The sequence below is a fragment of the Eptesicus fuscus genome, chromosome 10 (assembly GCF_027574615.1).
Source record: "Eptesicus fuscus isolate TK198812 chromosome 10, DD_ASM_mEF_20220401, whole genome shotgun sequence".
In the NCBI taxonomy this organism is placed as follows: Eukaryota; Metazoa; Chordata; class Mammalia; order Chiroptera; family Vespertilionidae; genus Eptesicus; species Eptesicus fuscus.
The window spans coordinates 20,940,901-20,959,274 of NC_072482.1; the positions used below are offsets into that span (position 1 = coordinate 20,940,901).

The window sequence follows — 18,374 nt, forward strand, 5'->3', positions numbered from 1 at the left end:
AAGCAGGGAACAGACTGACAAATTTCAGAGGGAAGGTATGGGTGTGGGTTTGGTTGTGGTGTGATTAACAGGGTAATTTGTATGCATATATGCACAGCCCATGGACACAGAAAATGGAGTGGTGAAGGTAGAAGTGGGGATGGTAAGGGTGGAATGGAGGGGGTCAATGGGGGTTAACAAAAACAGAAAATAAAGGGGACATTTCTAATACAACAATAAAGATTAATAAATAAAAATACGAGTAGGAAAAAAACATATGAACAAAACCAGAGCATTAACACACAGCATAAAAACAATCTTGTGTTCTGCAAACACACCAATGATTTATATAAATGAGGTAATCCTATCTAATAAAGATGTAATATGCAAATGGACCATAACTCCACAAAAAAGATGGCGGTATCCACGGCCAATAAGGAGGGAATATGCAAAGTGACACAAGGTGAGAGGCAGAAGGCAGCTCTGGCCAAAGCAAAGGCGGAAAGGCAGCTCCATGGAGGAGCAAACGTGAAAAGGCGACTCAAGGCCTGAGTGAAGGCGGATAGACAGCTCCAGCCTGAGCGAAGGCTGTGCTGGAAGTCAGGAGAAGGAAGGCCTACTCTGCCACGAATGTTCGTGCATCGGGCCTCTAGTATGACATAAAAGAAAGTGAAAATATATTTAAGATGATAACCTCTAGTGAGCAAAATTCCTTGCATTTGCTGCACTAGATAAGTTGTATATACGTGTAAAATGTCTGTTATCTTAATACAAAATGAGACCAAAATGTGTCAACTTATTTTTCACAGAACCTACAGTATCCACATGAATCTCTTTGGTCCCTGACAATTTCACTTTGCCTGTCCCCTCTAAGAATGTCCTTGTGTTTCTCTAACTATTCTCCTCGTCACTTTTGCCTGGCCTTGCACCCAAGCATGGCAGACAGAGAATCCTAGAGGCCCAACGTTCTACAGCGGCTGTTTGCAAAGGGGGAGGAGACTGCAGTAACTGCCACACTGGATACACTTGATGTGAGAAGGAAAAAGGGAAATATCGTGAATGGCTCTCACATACGATAGAGCAGGCTGGCAAGATGCCTACATGGCCCAAGGAGCCAGAGGGAGCACATTATGGGCAGAAGAAGTGCAACCAAAGGCTGGAAGAGGAACGGTTTGCAGTCAGCTGACTCCTAGCCCTTTGGTAGCTGCTTGTAATGGGCAGAGTCCATTGGGGGAAGCATCAGACACTACAAAGAAGACCCTGCTGCCGGAAGTGGACAGGAAGTAACATCTATGAGTGTCAGAATGCAGGATCAAAGCTTGTCTACAAACAATGCCTATAACGAAGAAGGAGAAAAAATGAGAGTGTTAGGAGATGCAAGTCAACCCAGCCTGGCCCAGCTCAGCTCAGGGAAGGTAGGATTCAAGGAGAAGAAACTACAAGAGAAGAGCCTTGGACCACATCACTCTGCACTAAATGCACTCAAGGAACTTCATTTTACTATTGAACCAACTGACAGAAAGAGCTCCTTAATGCCTTCCTCCTCAAAAGCCACTGTAAATTCACTAATGAGGTGGACGGGTATGATTTCAGAACAACTGTAATTGTGCAACCTAGATGTCCCTTTCCATTCTCTCTAATGATATTAGCAATATATATAATGGTAAACGTGCTATACAATATAATATAGAGAATATAAGTAACTACTAGTTAATTATATTTATGAATGTCTATAACATACATTGAGATTATTTCCCTAACATAAGAGCCTGCGGAAAGTGGGACTATCACAGCTGCATTGTCATCTAGTACATCTGTCCTGAGAGCTCAGCCATTTAGGTGTTGGTTTAGCTCCCCTACCACTCCCTCCATCCAATCCTGTCTTCTTGGGAATCTGACCTCCTGATTGGCTCTCTCATCCCTTTAAACTGCCTGCTTGTGACATCATTCTCCCACCAAACCTACCACCACCTGGTAGAATCTTGGGGTACCCATGGAGTTGTCTGTAAATAAATTTGGATCATCGCAACTGACCAGTGACCAGTAACTGGTGACCAGTGACCAGTGGCCAGTAGGACCAGTGACTTTCGTACTGGACGCATGTGCTCTTTGGCTTCAGCCACTGAGTCATCTTCATTCCTTGCATCTACAGTTGATCTTTGCTCTTCTCTGACCATGTCAGGTAAGGAAAGAAACTTTTGAAGTTTTTCATTGGATTGTTATTTGTACCTAAATTTTGCAATAGTATCAAAAGAGCATAGAATAATTTGGGGAAATATTGAACTAGAAGTCTGCAGACCTAATTTGAGTTTAGATATTGACATTGACTAGCTTTGTGACTTTGAACAAGTCATTGGCTCTCCCACAAAACCTGTTTTTCCCTCATCTATTATATTAGGATGTTAGAGTTGTTCTATCTAATGCCTTCCTTTTTCTAATACTGAGTGTTAAAGAACACTCATGTTGAAATTAAAATCAAGACTTCTTTGCAGTGTATGAACATATACTGAATGAAAACTTGGGTGATGTAGAAAACTAACAATATGTATATATACAGGATGTCTTGTGTGTAATGGTCTCCCACTACTAAGGTTTCAACTTCAGTCTTTTAAATTGAGTGCTGTTCCAAAAGTAATACTCACCTGTTTTTGAAGATTTCTATCCAAACTAGGTGAACAAAGAAAATAGGGAGAGAGGATGGAGAGGACTGGGCTATAGGGAAGCAAGTATTTCACTGTAATGAAGTGTAGAATGTTTTCATCAGCACAGGTCAACAGGAAGTGAGGGAAATGGGAAAATACAAGCAGGAAGGAGGGTAAACTAAAGAATAAAGAAGGAGAGCATGGAAGAGATCTCAAGAGCAAAAAGGATAGTTTGGAATGGAATGATGAAGAGAACCAAATAATTTAAATGAAAGCAGAAAGGGCGAAGGGTAAAGCCAGCTCAGTGTAGGGCAAAACAAAGTTGATCTTAGCAAATGCTTACATTGATAGATTAGGAAGGAAAGTAAGGGCAGAATAGGACACCTTTAGGAAAAGCACATATCAAAAAAGTCATATTCAGTTGCCTGTGGCTTTCTATTACCTCTCTGAACACAGATGGCACGTGACAGTTTGCAATATGAATGTTTAAAAATATATTTCAGAAATGATGTTTCTTCTATTCAAGAAACTAAGAAGGGTAATTATCTAGGGGGTTGGAGTACACAGACTTTTCAGAGTTTTATTTCATCCTTATTTGTAAACTATGACGATGTTTTTCTATTAACAATGAAATTTAAAAATTTTTAAATATATTTTTTATTGATTTTAGAGAGGAAGAGAGAGGGAGAAAGAGATAGAAACATCAATGATGAGAATCATTGATGGGCTGCCTCCTGCACCTCACCCACTGAGGAGTGGTCCCGCAACCTGGGCATGTATCCTGACCAGGAATCAAACTGTGACCTCCTGGTTCATATTTTGATACTTAACCACTGAGCCTTGCTGGCTCCAAAAGATTTTTTTTAAAAAAAAGATATACCCTAAATGGAATAAGAAAGAATACATCCTTTGTGTGAATATTATGCTCTAAGTCAGTGCTGCTTTTCATCTTTACAGTTATTTTCTTCAAAACACAGAGAGCACCCTGATACACAGCCACTACCTCCATTTACATCCTAGCTGCCGAAGGAGAAAAATAAAAATCAAGCCCCACATCTCTAATTTCACATTGCTCTAAAAAAATTTTTGTGTAGTCTCTTGTGGAATCCTGTATTAATTTCTTAAAATTTGGAATGCAGCGATGATGGTTTCAAATGATTTGGGTACGACCCTTTCCTGAATGTTGAAGATGATAATCTAGGTTGTCAGATAAATAGAAAAACCTTCATACCTTTCAACTGTTCTTTTCTCTTTGTGATGAGGTTATATCAATTGAAATATATATTTCTAATAGACTAAGTATCCATTACTTGCTGGGGCGTATTCAGAGAAACATGAATGAGGACAATAATGGAATTCTTTTACACTTATTTGGCTCTCTGCTTTAAACCAGTTTTTCCTGAAATATTGGTCAACACATATACTTAATGGAGCACATATCCATCTATATTGATTGCATTGTGCTGCCTGTTATGGAATTTTTACTGATATAAATTCTCTGTCCATATATACTGGCTAGGACCTTATTCAAAATCACCTATTGTGTGTTGTTTTTAGTTAACAGTATTCACTAAAATAGAATAGAGAATATTTACTTTTATGATATCACATGTATGAAACCGAACTTCATTTCTTAGTAAACTTTTTAGGCTTTGATGCTTCCAATGTGCCCAAATTTGTACTGATGTCTACATATGTCTTTGTATTCCTGATGTATATGATTTTTCTCTTTGTCTTTCCAGAACTTATACCTTTTTTATAAATTACACGTAATATATCAATTATTCATTAATTATTACTGTTCTAACATTATTATTGTGATTTTATAGATGAGTAGGCCAAAACTAAGAGAGTTTCTCTTTCTCCACTGCTCCCTTTAGGAATCCCTGACATTCCGCAGGTCCTGGCCTGCACTGATCCGCTTGACCAAGAGGAGCAGCCTGGTTGTAACAACTCTGGTTTGGGAAAGAATAGCTTGAGTCGTAAGGACCAAGGGACACTTGAAAATGACAGTTTTGCAGACATCGCTACACTGGTGAAGGGTATTCACCTTCCACAGGTCTTAACTTCCTTGGCTGACCTTGATCAGCCCCAAGGTTCCAAGGTGATCAAAACCAAAGACACCAGAGGCCTCAAGTTGCACGAGGTGCAGAAAAAGTCAAGTGTCAGAAAGGCTCGCTCTGATCAAGCGGGGAAGAACAAACATAAAGCCTCTGAGCCTATCGGTGATGCTCCCAAGGCCAAGATCAAACCCAAGAGCCCAGACTGTGTGTTCGTGGGAGGAGTGGTTCATTGCAATGCTGCAGCCGGTGGCAGGGCTCCTGGGAACATGGCCGAGCATTCTAACAGCAAACGTCAGAGAGCTGCAGCCAGCAGGACCAACAAAACTAAGGGCCATGGGCAGGAAAACACCAAAAGAAACAAAGAAAACTACTCCAAGAGAGCTGAGGAGAGGAAGCAGTCAGGGAACAAAGTCAAGGCAGAGGAGAAGCCAGCCATTCCCAAGATGAAGAGGAAGAAAAGTCATCCTGAGCTGCCACAAGAGGCCATCAAAAAACCTCGCAGCGGCCTCGGTATGCACATGCTGGAGTCTGTGCAGGTTTTCCATGCACTGGGCAAGAAGAGTGATAAGAAAGCTGACCTGTCTTCCTCACGGGCCCAGGGAAACTTAAGCAACCCCAGAGGCCCCCAACCACGCCCAGCTATCAAAAGATGGCTGGATTCTCCGGGGAAGGGCAAAGGTCCTGAGATAATTCAAGTCAAACGCCAGAAACCACATGGCAGTACTGACAAAGGGTCTTCATCTCCATCCCAGGAACAGCTGCCATCTCCCGGGAAGGTCAAGTTGGTGCCATTGGTTTTTCCAACCATGGACAAGCCTCAAGCTCGACCTGTTCCTCGCAGGCCACAGAATCTGGCATCACGTCGGCCTGCGGTTACCAACCCTGCCAAGCCTGCTGCAGTCAATGCATCCCAGCCAACTCCGGCATCTTTGACAGGTCCTGTCAGATCAGCTCGGCCAACGTCAACCAACTCAGCCAGACCAGCTTTGAACAACCCTGACCAGCCTCCTGCTTCTAGGCCTGCACCCTACAAAACATCATCTCATGGTTCCTTGCAGCGGGAGCCTGTTCACACTGCTGTGAGCCAGCCCCGGATGCCGCTCAAGCCTCACAACCACTATCCTCTCCAGGATTTTGCCCTCCAACCAATTCCATGGAGGAAACCTGAGGTTCTGGGGCCAGTAATGTCAACACCCATCACAAATGAGCAGAGGCCAGATCGAGAGGCCATGAAGAGGAAGGCTCAACTAGAGCGTGAGAATGCTGCCAGATGCTCACTGGGGAAAATGCAGCATTTCATTGAGAGGGAAAAAGAAATGGACATTTCTCTGTACTATGGCTATGTGATGTAGGACATGCTGGGAGTGTTGGTGCCACTTTGGGTACCAGCTGTTTTCCATAGATAGATAGATAGATAGATAGATAGATAGATAGATAAGAATTTCTCAATTTTGACATATATTTTAACTTAATAAAATTGAATAAATATAATAGAATTAGTAGATGAGTAATAAAAAAGTCTATTGAGTTTTAAGATGCTGTTAACTGTGGTCTTTCTTTTGTGGGTATGGAGATCAAAGGCTGCATGATAAAGAAAGAAATGGAAGTTGGATGGTCGAATGAAGGACAAGGGGTAAGCACTGTGGGGGAAAAAGGAACGTGGGCCATGGCCAGAAAGGCCAAAAGGGGAGAGATGTTATGGATTGATAAAGAGAAGCAGGAGGTGGATATATGGCAGAAGTGAGAAGCTGGATCTGAGATTATTGTCAAAAGAGGAAAATTTGAATAGAGTTGAGAGGGCAGAAGCTGAGTCTAGGTTGACCAGGAGAAATGTAAAAAGGCTCTTGTGGAGTTTTGCCTTATGTCTCAACACCACTAGATAAGTATTTCAAAAACACAGATACAGGACACATTTTCTACAGGTTTCGGTTACCTTATGCATATATGATTATATTTGGGCAAAGTGAGAACAAATCAGGGGAATCTACTAGATGAGTGGCAAAGGCTTAGAGTTTTCCTGGGGCAGCTGATGACAGGGGCCTACAGAATGAATGTCTGCAGTAGGAGGCCCACCCAGGACAGGACGTGGGAAGTAAATTATCATTTACTCCACACCTATGCCCAGGCCCAATACACCACTTCAGTTCACCTTCACAACATGCAAGGCCAGTATCCCTGTGTCACTTTACCCGAGAGGTTCAGCAATGGGCTGAGGTCACATTGCATGCAGTAGAGTAAAGCCTCCATTTGAGGCCTGTCTCCGAAGTCTTCATTATTGGCAAGTGCCCATAGGTGGCCAACCTGGCTATCAGAGCCCAGCATCCAGAGGTTACTGGTGCATGAGATCAAACATCAGGTGAAGCCTAAACATTAACTAGAAGGGCAAGCCAGGGCCTCCTGCATGATCCCAGGCTGCACATGTCCCCTTGTCTAAGCACCACCATCATCTGAGCAAAGCCCAAGAGAAAAATCCTCGGAAGCATCCATGCCCACTGGCAAGAGCCATATGCACACTGGGTCGCAGGTGAGCAGCCCCCTAACTGCAGTAGCTAGGAATTCCCTTGATTTCCATGGGAACACAGAAAAAGGAGAGACTGGTCTGGACTGGAGATATTTAGCTCATAGTGTTAGTCTCATATTACATACTAATATCAGGAATTTGACAATGTAATGTAGGAATCTATGAGGAAAAGCCTGAAAAAATTTATAAGTTTAAGCCATATCTCTGCACTGAAACACTTCTCAGGTTTTCATCTCAGATAAGAATGTGCCATCTTTTAAAAAACACTTATCTCATAAAAGGAAAAGTTGGCATATAAATAAAATATGTCTCTTTGGAGATTCCATCCATAGGAGTTATCTTTTTGTGGCCCCTTGGCCTCTTGGATCACATACTTGTGATCCAATAAAATGCCCCAGGTAGTTTGATCCAGGCACCCTAAAAGCTTACTATGAAGAGAAGCTACTAGATGCAAAGATTTCCTCCCTAAACAAGCTTACTCCAAAGACAGCATGGGGCAAATTAGGTTTACAGTTGTATGGGAAACACAGACTTTATAGTTGTACTAGCTTTCCCATTGCAGGAAAAATCCTGCAATAGGATTTCCTGCTGCACTCTACCCGCCTCTGTTCCTCCCTTGTCGCCAGCCTCACTTTCTCCTTCGTCCCGCCCGCGTTTCCCTTCGCCCCCGCCTCGCCCCTGCCCCGCCTCCGCCCTGCCCTTGTCCCCCGCCTCACCTTCTCCTCCAGCCCGCCCGCGCTTCCCTTCACCCCCGACCCCGCCTCCGCCCCGCCCTTGTCACCCGCCTCACCTTCTCCTCCAGCACACCGAGTTTCCCTCCGCCCCCGGCCCCGCCTCCTCCCCACCCTTGTCCCCTGCCCCGCCTTCTCCAGCCCGCCCGCGTTTCCCTCCGCCCCCGGGTCCGCCTCCGCCCGGCCCTTGTCACCCGCCCCGCCTTCTCCGCCAGCCTGCCTGCGTTTCCCTTTGCCCCTGGCCCCGCCTCCGCTCCGCCCTTCTCCTCCCCTCCCCCCCCCCCGGCTTGCTTGCTTCTTTGAAGCTTTACTCCCTTCTGCAGCTCTTGGCTTCTTTGGACGCTGTCTTGATATGCAAATTAGCCGCCATCTTTGTTGGGGTAATTTGCATACTCGTCCTGATTGGTTAGTGGGCGTGGCTTGGTTGGTGGGTGTGGCTTAGGTGTAGCGAAGGTGCGGTCAATTTGCATATTTGTCTATTATTAGATTAGATTATTATTTATACGTGATTGCGTTATTTTCCACTCAAACAACTGTATACCTACTTTTGCCCCCACCCACCCTATGTATAAGACTAGATTAGCAACTCAGCCCTGTCTTCCCACAGTCACAAGAGGGTGAGTGAGAAAAGCACAAACAAGGGGAAGAAACACAGAGGCAACCCAGACCACGTCGGGCTGACTGTACACATCTGTTCCTTATGCTTGTGTGCACAGCATAACTCACCACAATGTCCTTTTTCACAGACCCCTTTTTAAATTTCTCCACAAAATCCATCAGAACAAGCTAATTCATGATGCTGCAAGAAAAATTCATCGGGAGAGAAACCAAGTTGGCGGCATAGGTAAACATCTAAACTGCTGCCTCGCACAACAATTTCAAAACAACAACTAAAAGACAAAACGGACATCATCCAGAACCACAGGAAAGCTGGCTGAGTGGAAATTCGACAACTAGAAGGAAAGAAAAAAGCTCACGGAAAATCAGAGGATCTGCAAAGGACTAAGGTACAGAGACACACGCGCAGAGAGGAAGGGCAGCTGAGTGCCTGGCTGGCTTTCTCTGGCGGGAGAGGGAAGGAAGCCCCCGACTGCACTGAACCCCAGTTCCGGGCGAAACCCCGTGGATCCAGGCTCATACGGGGGTATTCTGGACTGTCAGGTAGAGAGAAAGGCACACGGAGACTTGGAGACTCGGGGAAACCATGGCGGGCAGGGGTCTGGAGGCATGGGTGCACAGAGAAGACTGACTGCTGAGGTTGCCGCTAGCTCGCTCTAGTAGAAGGGAGTTGGAAGCAACTGACTGCACTGAACCCCAGTTCCGACTGCACTGAACCCCAGTTCCGGGCGAGCCTGGGGGAATCTGGACTGTTAGGCGGAAACTCAGGGGAGCCACGGAAGGCAGAGATCTGGAGGCGTTTGCGCAAGGGCAGGGCTGACGGGAAGCCAAGACTGTCTGCTCAGCTCTGAGACTCCTCCCCATCCAAGCTGAGCACAGAGGCTTTTGCAATTTTACAAGTCTGGTCCTATAAGGCTGTCTCCAGCATGCGTCTCCTGGCATAGACACAGCTCATTCACCTAGCCAATTGGCCTGGAGGTCAATTCCTCCCAGTGATACCAACAACAATCAAGACTTAACTACAGAGTGCAGGCAGGCAGGCAGCACAGAGGCAGGCAGTCCAGCCCAGGCTTCTCTGTGAAATGCAGTTTTTGTGAGAGGCCCCTGTGCAGACATGATCCTAGGAGGGGCTCACCCGCGCCACCGACCTGGCCGAGCTGCGCACTGAGATCCTCGGGACCCCGGACGCCGCCAACACCAATTTGGAGGATTCTTAAGAGATCTCATCTTACTTTCAAGTCCTCTAGCCATTTTGACAGAGGAGAATCAAGAGGATGGCTGGGCCGCGCGCAGCGGTTTCAGGGGCGCGACTGGAGGACGGAGCGTCTGCAGCCCAGAACTACAGGAGAGATTTACAGCTAAGAGGGAAGAGGAAACCAGCGAAATCGGAGGGGACAAGGTGCGGAGGCGCGTGGCTCGGGCTGGTGGCGGGGGAAAGGGGCTTTTGTTCCAAACTTAGGGGAGATTAGCTCTCCATCACCCTGAAATCCAGCTTCTGGGGACCCGCGGGAGACCCAGATGCCTGCGGGGAGAGGCGGGACTCTTGCGGAGGTGCGCCCAGCAATCAGTGTTTGCTGCGCTAGAGCACGGAACGAGGGGACTTAGAAACTTGGAAGGCAGAAGGAGCAGATTCGCAGCCATTGTGGCTCGTTGGTGCCCTGAGACCCCGCCCCACCCTGGGACCCGTCCCGCCCTGAGACCTGCCCCGCCCTGGGACCCGCCCCGCACGTTTTGAAGACCCGCCCCGCAAGTCTTGCAGGCACACCTATGCTCCAAGCAACGGCTTATGCATGTGGGTGGCCTGCCCTCTGGCAGCGGACCAGATAAACTGCTGTTCTAGTCGGACTGCTCCAGGGCCACTCAGACAGAAGGAGGAAACTACAGTTCTTCCTGTAATCCCTGCTGAGTGCCTAAGGCAGTGGCTGATCTACGTACGCCCCATTGGGGACCCAGAAACGAGGGCATCTGGTGGTCTGTGGGAAATGACACCAGACTTCAACCACGCACATAAGGGACAAATCCAACAGGAAGATTCAGTGAGCGCCAAAGCCTTGCTGCACCAAGACCCGGCCCATAGAAGAGTCTCCTGCACAGCAACTCTTCCTTTATAGACAAAGAGAGCCCTCCCGGTGGCACCAGCAACAATCAAGACTTAACTATACAAGGGAGGACCGGGATGGAGACATAGGGCGGAGGCCTGGATGTTGCCTGCCACAACAACTTTGAGGCTGCGACGGGAGAGTGGAACAGACACCACCCAAAACCACCGTAGGGCTGGCTGAGTGGATGCTCTGCAGCTAGAATAAGAGGGGTATGCGGGATGATGCTGATGCAGATGACCCAAGGACCACACTTTGGGAACTGCGGCTTGGGCGACGCAGGGGCGACCTGGAGCGTGCTCGGCGCGGTCCCCCCGGCGGTCTCTGGCTGAGGGGGCGGCTCCACTTGCTGCCGAGCACGGACAGAAGGGCCCCTGTGAGACGTGGGGGGGGGACTCCGCGCTTGCTGGCCTCCGAGTCCTTCAGGAATTTCGGTGCCCCAGGGGCGGCCGGGTGCACATGCTCGGCGACCGGCCGCCGCTGCGGACCGAGGAGCCGGCGCGGTGACGCCAGGCCAGCCCGCCGCCACGCACCGGACGCACCGGAACTTCGCCGAGCAGCCGCCCGTCGAGTTCTGCGGCAGCCGTCCTGGAGCTCTGGCAGGATGGCCGGGGGGGTTGCTGGGGGGGGTTGACCGGCGGGAATTGGGATCGGGAGGACGGGGCCCCGCTGGGACCCGGGTGCGGGCGGGGTTGCGCACCTCTGGGCTCGGGAGTGGTCGCGCGCCTCCGGGTATGGGTGGGGCCTCGCGTCCCTGGGTCTGGGTGGGGCCACGTGCCCCTGGCTCCAGGTGAGGCCGGATTCCGGGTCCGGGTGAGGCCAAGTGCCCCTGGACCCGGATGACGCTGGGTCCCGTGCCCGGGTGAGGCCAAGCGCCCCTGGGTCTGGAAGAGGCCAAGCGCCCCTGGGTCCGGGTGAGACCATGTGTCCCTGGATCCGGGGGAGGCCTCGTGCACCTAGGCCCGGGTGAGGCCACGTGCCCCTGGGGCTGGGAGAGGCCACGCACCCCTGGGTCCGGGCGAGACCATGTGTCCCTGGATCCGGGTGAGGCCTCGTACACCTAGGCCCGGGTGAGGCCACGTGCCCCTGGGGCTGGGAGAGGCCACGCACCCCTGGGTCCGGGCGAGACCATGTGTCCCTGGATCCGGGTGAGGCCTCATGCACCTAGGCCCGGGTGAGGCCACGTGCCCCTGGGTCTGGGAGAGGCCAAGGGTCCCTGGGTCCGGGTGAGACCATGTGTCCCTGGATCCGGGTGAGGCCTCGTGCACCTAGGCCCGGGTGAGGCCACGTGCCCCTGGGGCTGGGAAAGGCCACGCACCCCTGGGTCCAGGTGAGACCATGTGTCCCTGGATCCGGGTGAGGCCTCGTACACCTAGGCCCGGGTGAGGCCACGTGCCCCTGGGTCTGGGGGAGGCCAAGCGTCCCTGGGTCCGGGTGAGACCATGTGTCCCTGGATCTGGGTGAGGCCTCGTGCACCTAGGTCCAGGTGATGCCACGTGCCCCTGGGTGTGAGAGAGGCCACGCGCACCTGGGTCCGGGCGAGACCATGTGTCCCTGGATCCGGGTGAGGCCTCGTGCACCTAGGCCCGGGTGATGCCACGTGCCCCTGGGTGTGAGAGAGGCCACGCGCACCTGGGTCCGGGCGAGACCATGTGTCCCTGGATCCGGGTGAGGCCTCGTGCACCTAGGCCCGGGTGATGCCACGTGCCCCTGGGTGTGAGAGAGGCCACGCGCACCTGGGTCCGGGCGAGACCATGTGTCCCTGGATCCGGGTGAGGCCTCGTGCACCTAGGCCCGGGTGAGGCCACGTGCCCCTGGGACTGGGAGAGGCCAAGCGTCCCTGGGTCCGGGTGAGACCATATGTCCCTGGATCCGGGTGAGGCCTCATGCACCTAGGCCCGGGTGAAGACACGTGCCCCTGGGTCTGGGGGAGGCCAAGCGTCCCTGGGTCCGGGTGAGACCATGGGTCCCTGGATCCGGATGAGGCCTCATGCACCTAGGTCCAGGTGAGGCCACGTGCCCCTGGGTCTGAGAGAGGCCACGCACCCCTGGGTCCGGGCGAGACCATGTGTCCCTGGATCCGGGTGAGGCCTCGTACACCTAGGCCCGGGTGAGGCCACGTGCTCCTGGGTCTGGGAGAGGCCAAGCGTCCCTGGGTCCGGGTGAGACCACGTGTCCCTGGATCCGGGTGAGGCCTCGTGCACCTATGCCCGGGTGAGGCCACGTGCCCCTGGGTCTTGGGGAGGCCAAGCGTCCCTGGGTCCGGGTGAGACCATGTGTCCCTGGATCCGGGTGAGGCCTCGTGCACCTAGGTCCAGGTGAGGCCACGTGCCCCTGGGTGTGAGAGAGGCCACGCGCACCTGGGTCCGGGCGAGACCATGTGTCCCTGGATCCGGGTGAGGCCTCGTGCACCTAGGCCCGGGTGAGGCCACGTGCCCCTGGGTCTGGGAGAGGCCAAGCGTCCCTGGGTCCGGGCGAGACCATGTGTCCCTGGATCCGGGTGAGGCCTCGTGCACCTACGCCCGGGTGAGGCCACGTACCCCTGGGTCTGGGAGAGGCCAAGCGTCCCTGGGTCCGGGTGAGACCATGTGTCCCTGGATCCGGGTGAGGCCTCGTGCACCTACGCCCGGGTGAGGCCACGTGCCCCTGGGTCTGGGAGAGGCCAAGCGTCCCTGGGTCCGGGCGAGACCATGTGTCCCTGGATCCGGGTGAGGCCTCGTGCACCTACGCCCGGGTGAGGCCACGTACCCCTGGGTCTGGGAGAGGCCAAGCGTCCCTGGGTCCGGGTGAGACCATGTGTCCCTGGATCCGGGTGAGGCCTCGTGCACCTACGCCCGGGTGAGGCCACGTGCCCCTGGGTCTGGGAGAGGCCAAGCGTCCCTGGGTCCGGGTGAGACCATGTGTCCCTGGATCCGGGTGAGGCCTCGTGCACCTAGGCCCGGGTGAGGCCACGTGCCCCTGGGGCTGGGAGAGGCCAAGCGCCCTGGGTCCGGGTGAGGCCATGTGTCCCTGGATCCGGGTGAAGCCTCGTGCACCTAGGCCCGGGTGAGGCCACATGCCCCTGGGTCTGGGGGAGGCCAAGCGTCCCTGGGTCCGGGTGAGACCATGTGTCCCTGGATCCGGGTGAGGCCTCGTACACCTAGGCCCGGATGAGGCCACGTGCCCCTGGGTCTGGGAGAGCCCAAGCGTCCCTGGGTCCGGGTGAGACCATGTGTCCCTAGATCCGGGTGAGGCCACATGCCCCTTAGTCCGGGTGAAGCCGTGCCCCTGGGTTCGCCGAGACCAAACCAGAGGGAGTCGGACCTCCGTTACCACCATTTGTCCACCATCCAGAGCTGAGGGGTCAGTGCTGACATGTACAGATAAGGAACTGGTGGACATTGAAATTGGGTCTCAAAAGAACTGTTGGTCCAGAAAGAAACTCACTACAGACTGATCCATCTGCCTGTCAACATAACTATTATTGCTCGTCTCACATTCAGTTCTCATAAGTATATATCTAGTGACATATGATCTCGCTCATCTAGGGGAAATGATGAACAACATAGACTGAGGAACAAGAACAGAACCAGAAGCAAGGAGGCATCGATGGGACTATCGGGCCTCAGAGGGAGGATAAGGGAGGGTGGGGAGAGGGGGAGAGTTCAACCAAAGGACTTGTGTGCATGCATATAAGCCTATCCAACGGTTAAGTTCAACAGGGGGTTGGGGCATGCGTGGGGAGGGGGGGGATGGGAATGGGGGGATGAGGACAAATATGTGACACCTTAATCAATAACGAAATTTAAAAAAAAAAAAAAAGACTTAACTACAACAAAGCTGTACACACAGACCACAAAGGGGTACACCAATAGTGTCCACCTCAGGGGACTGGGAGGCCGACCCACTGGGCCATATAGGAAACCTAGCACACAAAGCTACCCTACCAACTCAGGGAAGCAGCAAAAATGTGGAGACAAAGTAACAGATCACAAACAAAAGAAATGGAGGGGAAAAAAGACTGGATATAGAATTCAAAACCACGGTTATAAGGATTTTCAAAAATTTCCTAGAAAAGGCCGATAAATTTAGCCAGACCCTCGAGGTTATGAAAAAAGACCAACTAGAAATTAAACATACACTGACTGAAATAAAAAATATTATACAGAGACCCAACAGCAGACTAGAGGACAGCAAGAACCAGTTGAAGATTGGAAATACAAAGAAGCAAAAAACACTCAAATGCAAAAGCAAAAAGGAAAAAGAATCTAAAAAGTTGAAGATAGTGTAAGAAGCCTCTGGGACAACTTCACGCGTACCAACATCAGAATTATGGGGGTGCCAGAAGAAGAGAGAGAGCAAGATACTGAAAACCTATTTGAAGAAATAATGACCAAAAACTTCCCCCACCTGGTGAAAGAAATAGACTTGCAAGTCCAGGAAGTGCACAGAACCCCAAACAAAAGGAATCCAAAGAGGACCACACCAAGACACATCATAATTAAGATGCCAAGAGCAAAAGACAAAGAGAGAATATTAAAATCAGCAAGAGGAAAACAGTTAATTACCTACAAGGGAGCACCCATAAGATTGTCAGCTGATTTCTCAACAGAAACTATGCAGGCCAGACGGGAGAGGCAAGAAATAGTCAAAGTGATGAATAGCAAGAACCTACAACCAAGATTACTCTACCCAGAAAAGTTATCATTCAGATTGGAAGGTCAGAAAAAGAGCTTCACAGATAAGAAAAAGATAAAGGAGTTCATCATCACCAAACAAGTATTATATGAAACTAGAGGCCCAGTGCACAAAATTCGTGCACAGACGGGGGTTGTCCCTCAGCCCAGCCTGTACCCTCTCCAATATGGGACCCCTTGAGGGATGTCCGACTGCTTGCTCCCAACTGCTTGCCTGCCTGCCTTCCTGATTGCCCCTAACTGCTTCTGCCTGCCAGCCTGTTCACCCCCTAACCACTCTGCTTCCAGCCTGTTTGCCCTCAACTTTCCTCCTCTGCCAGCCTGGTCACCCCTAACTGCCCTCTCCTGCAGGGTTGATCGCCTCCAACTGCCCTCCCTTGCAGGCTTGGTCCCTCTCAACTGCCCTCCCTTGTAGGCCGGGTGCCTCCCAACTGCCCTCTCCTGCTGGCCATCTTGTGGTGGCCATCTTGTGTCCACAAGGGGGCAGGATCTTTGACCACATGGGGGCAGCTATATTGTGTGTTGCAGTGATGAGCAATCTGCATAGTACTCTTTTATTAGATAGGACAGAGGCCTGGTACAGGGGTGGGTGCCAACTGGTTTGCCCTGAAGGGTGTCCCGGATCAGGTGGGGGTTCCCTTGGGGCGTGGGGCAGCCTGAGCGAGGGGCCTGTGGTGGTTTCCAGCCTGGCCACGCCCCCTGGCAACCCAGGCAGAGGCCCTGGTATCTGGAATTTATTTTCCTTCTACAATTGAAACTTTGTAGCCTGCAGCGGAGCCAAGCCTGGGGCCCCTCCGAGGCCGGCAGCCATTTGTGTTGGGGTTATAATTGAAACTTTGTTGCCTTAAGCGGGTGGGCCTGGCCAAGGTGTGCAGAAAGCTTTGCTTCCCCTGTTGCCGACGGCAACCCTGGCCTGCTCTCTCAAGCTCCATTCTGCTGCCATTTGTTTGAATTTGTTTACCTTCTATAATTGAAACTTTGTAGCTTGAGTGGAGGCTTAGGCCTGGCAAGGGCAGGCAGAAAGCTTGGCTTCCTCTGTTACCTAGGAAACCTTGCTCTCTGTGGCTGTAGCCATCTTGGTTTGGGTTAATTTGCATAGTCGCTCTGATTGGGTGGTGGGCGTGGCTTGTGGGTGTGGTTTGTGGGTGTGTTGGAGGTATGGTCAATTTGCATATTTGTCTATTATTAGATAGGATGCTGAAAGGTATTCTTTAAGAAGAGGAAGAAGAAAAAAGTACAGATAAAAATTATGAACAACAAATAAATATCTATCAACAAGTGAATCTAAAAATCAAGTGAATTAAAAATCTGATGATCAGAATAAACTGGTGAATATAATAGAATCACGGGCATAGAAAGGGAGTGGACTGATAATTCTATTGGGGGTTCAGGAAGAGTCTGGAAAAAAATCATACACCTATAGATGAGGACAGTGGGGGGAGGTAAGGGCAGAGGGTGGGGTGGGAACCGGTTTAGGGTAGCTATGGGGGGAAAAAGGAGAAACTATTGTAATAATCTGAACAATAAAGATTTATTAAATTTAAAACAAAAGAAAAATTCATCAAGTGAAGCATACGCAAAATGTCTTACCATGGTGGAATCTTTACAAATAAGACTAGGGTGTTGCTGGGAATGCAGACTGGTCCCGCCAATGTGGAAAACAGTGAAGAGTCCTCAAAAATAAAATATGGAACTGCCATTTGACCTAGTGATCCCACTTCCAGGAATATATCCTAAGAAACCAGAAACACCAATCAGAAAGAATATATGCAGCCCTATGTTCAAAGAAGCACAAATGAAAATAGCTAAGCTTGGGAAAATAGCCCATGAGCAGATGAGTGGATAAAATAGCTGTGGTACATTTATACAATGAAATACTATGCGGCTGTGAAAAAAGAAAGAACTCTTACCATTTGCAAAGCATGAAGAGACCTGGAGAGTATTATGCTAAGCTAAATAAGCGAGAGAAGACAATATTGCATAATCTTATTCATATGTGGACTCCATTTAATGAACAAAATAAACTGATGAGCAAAATAGATCTAGAGACATAGAAGCATGGAACAGACTGACAAATTTCAGAGGGAAGGTATGGGTGTGGGTTTGGTTGTGGTGTGATTAACAGGGTAATTTGTATGCATATATGCACAGACCATGGATACAGGTAATGGAGAGGTGAAGGTAGAAGTGGGGATGTTAAGGGTAGAATGGAGGGGGTCAATGGGGGGGGACAAAAACAGAAAATAAAGGGGACATATCTAATACAACAATAAAGATTAATAAATAAAAAGTACGACTAGGAAAAAACGTATGAACAAAACCAGAGCATTGACACACAGCATAAAAACAATCTTGTGTTCTGCAAACACACCAATGAGTTATATAAATGAGGTAATCCTATATGATAAAGATGTAATATGCAAATTGACCATAACTCCACAAAAAGATGGCGGCAACCACAGCCAATAAAGAGGGAATATGCAAAGTGACACAAGGCGAGAGGCAGAAGGCAGCTCTGGCCAAAGCAAAGGCAGAAAGGCAGCTCCATGGAGGAGCGAACGTGAAAAGGCGACTCCAGGCCTGAGTGAAGGCGGATAGACAGCTCCAGCCTGAGCGAAGGCTGTGCTGGAAGTCAGGGGAAGGAAGGCCTACTCTGCCACGAATGTTCGTGCATCGGGCCTCTAGTATGACATAAAAGAAAGTGAAAATATATTTAAGATGATAACCTCTAGTGAGCAAAATTCCTTGCATTTGCTGCACTAGATAAGTTGTATATATATGTAAATTGTCTGTTATCTTAATACAAAATGAGACCAAAATGTGTCAACTTATTTTTCACAGAACCTACAGTATCCACATGAATCTCTTTGGTCCCTGACAATTTCACTTTGCCTGTCCCCTCTAAGAATGTCCTTGTGTTTCTCTAACTATTCTCCTCGTCACTTTTGCCTGGCCTTGCACCCAAGCATGGCAGACAGAGAATCCTAGAGGCCCAACGTTCTACAGCGGCTGTTTGCAAAGGGGGAGGAGACTGCAGTAACTGCC

The 18,374-nt window shown here is 50.0% G+C and overlaps 1 protein-coding gene across 1 annotated transcript; it reads left to right on the forward strand.

Annotated features, from left to right (window-relative positions):
- The first annotated feature begins 393 nt into the window (after positions 1-393).
- LOC129150549 (uncharacterized protein C2orf78-like) lies at positions 394-6,218 on the forward strand. The gene is made up of 3 exons (XM_054722340.1): positions 394-442; positions 2,099-2,161; positions 4,502-6,218. Exons 1-3 carry the CDS (start codon positions 394-396, stop codon positions 6,034-6,036), a joined length of 1,647 nt encoding a protein of 548 aa, XP_054578315.1. The 3' UTR covers positions 6,037-6,218.
- Positions 6,219-18,374: the final 12,156 nt, after the last annotated feature.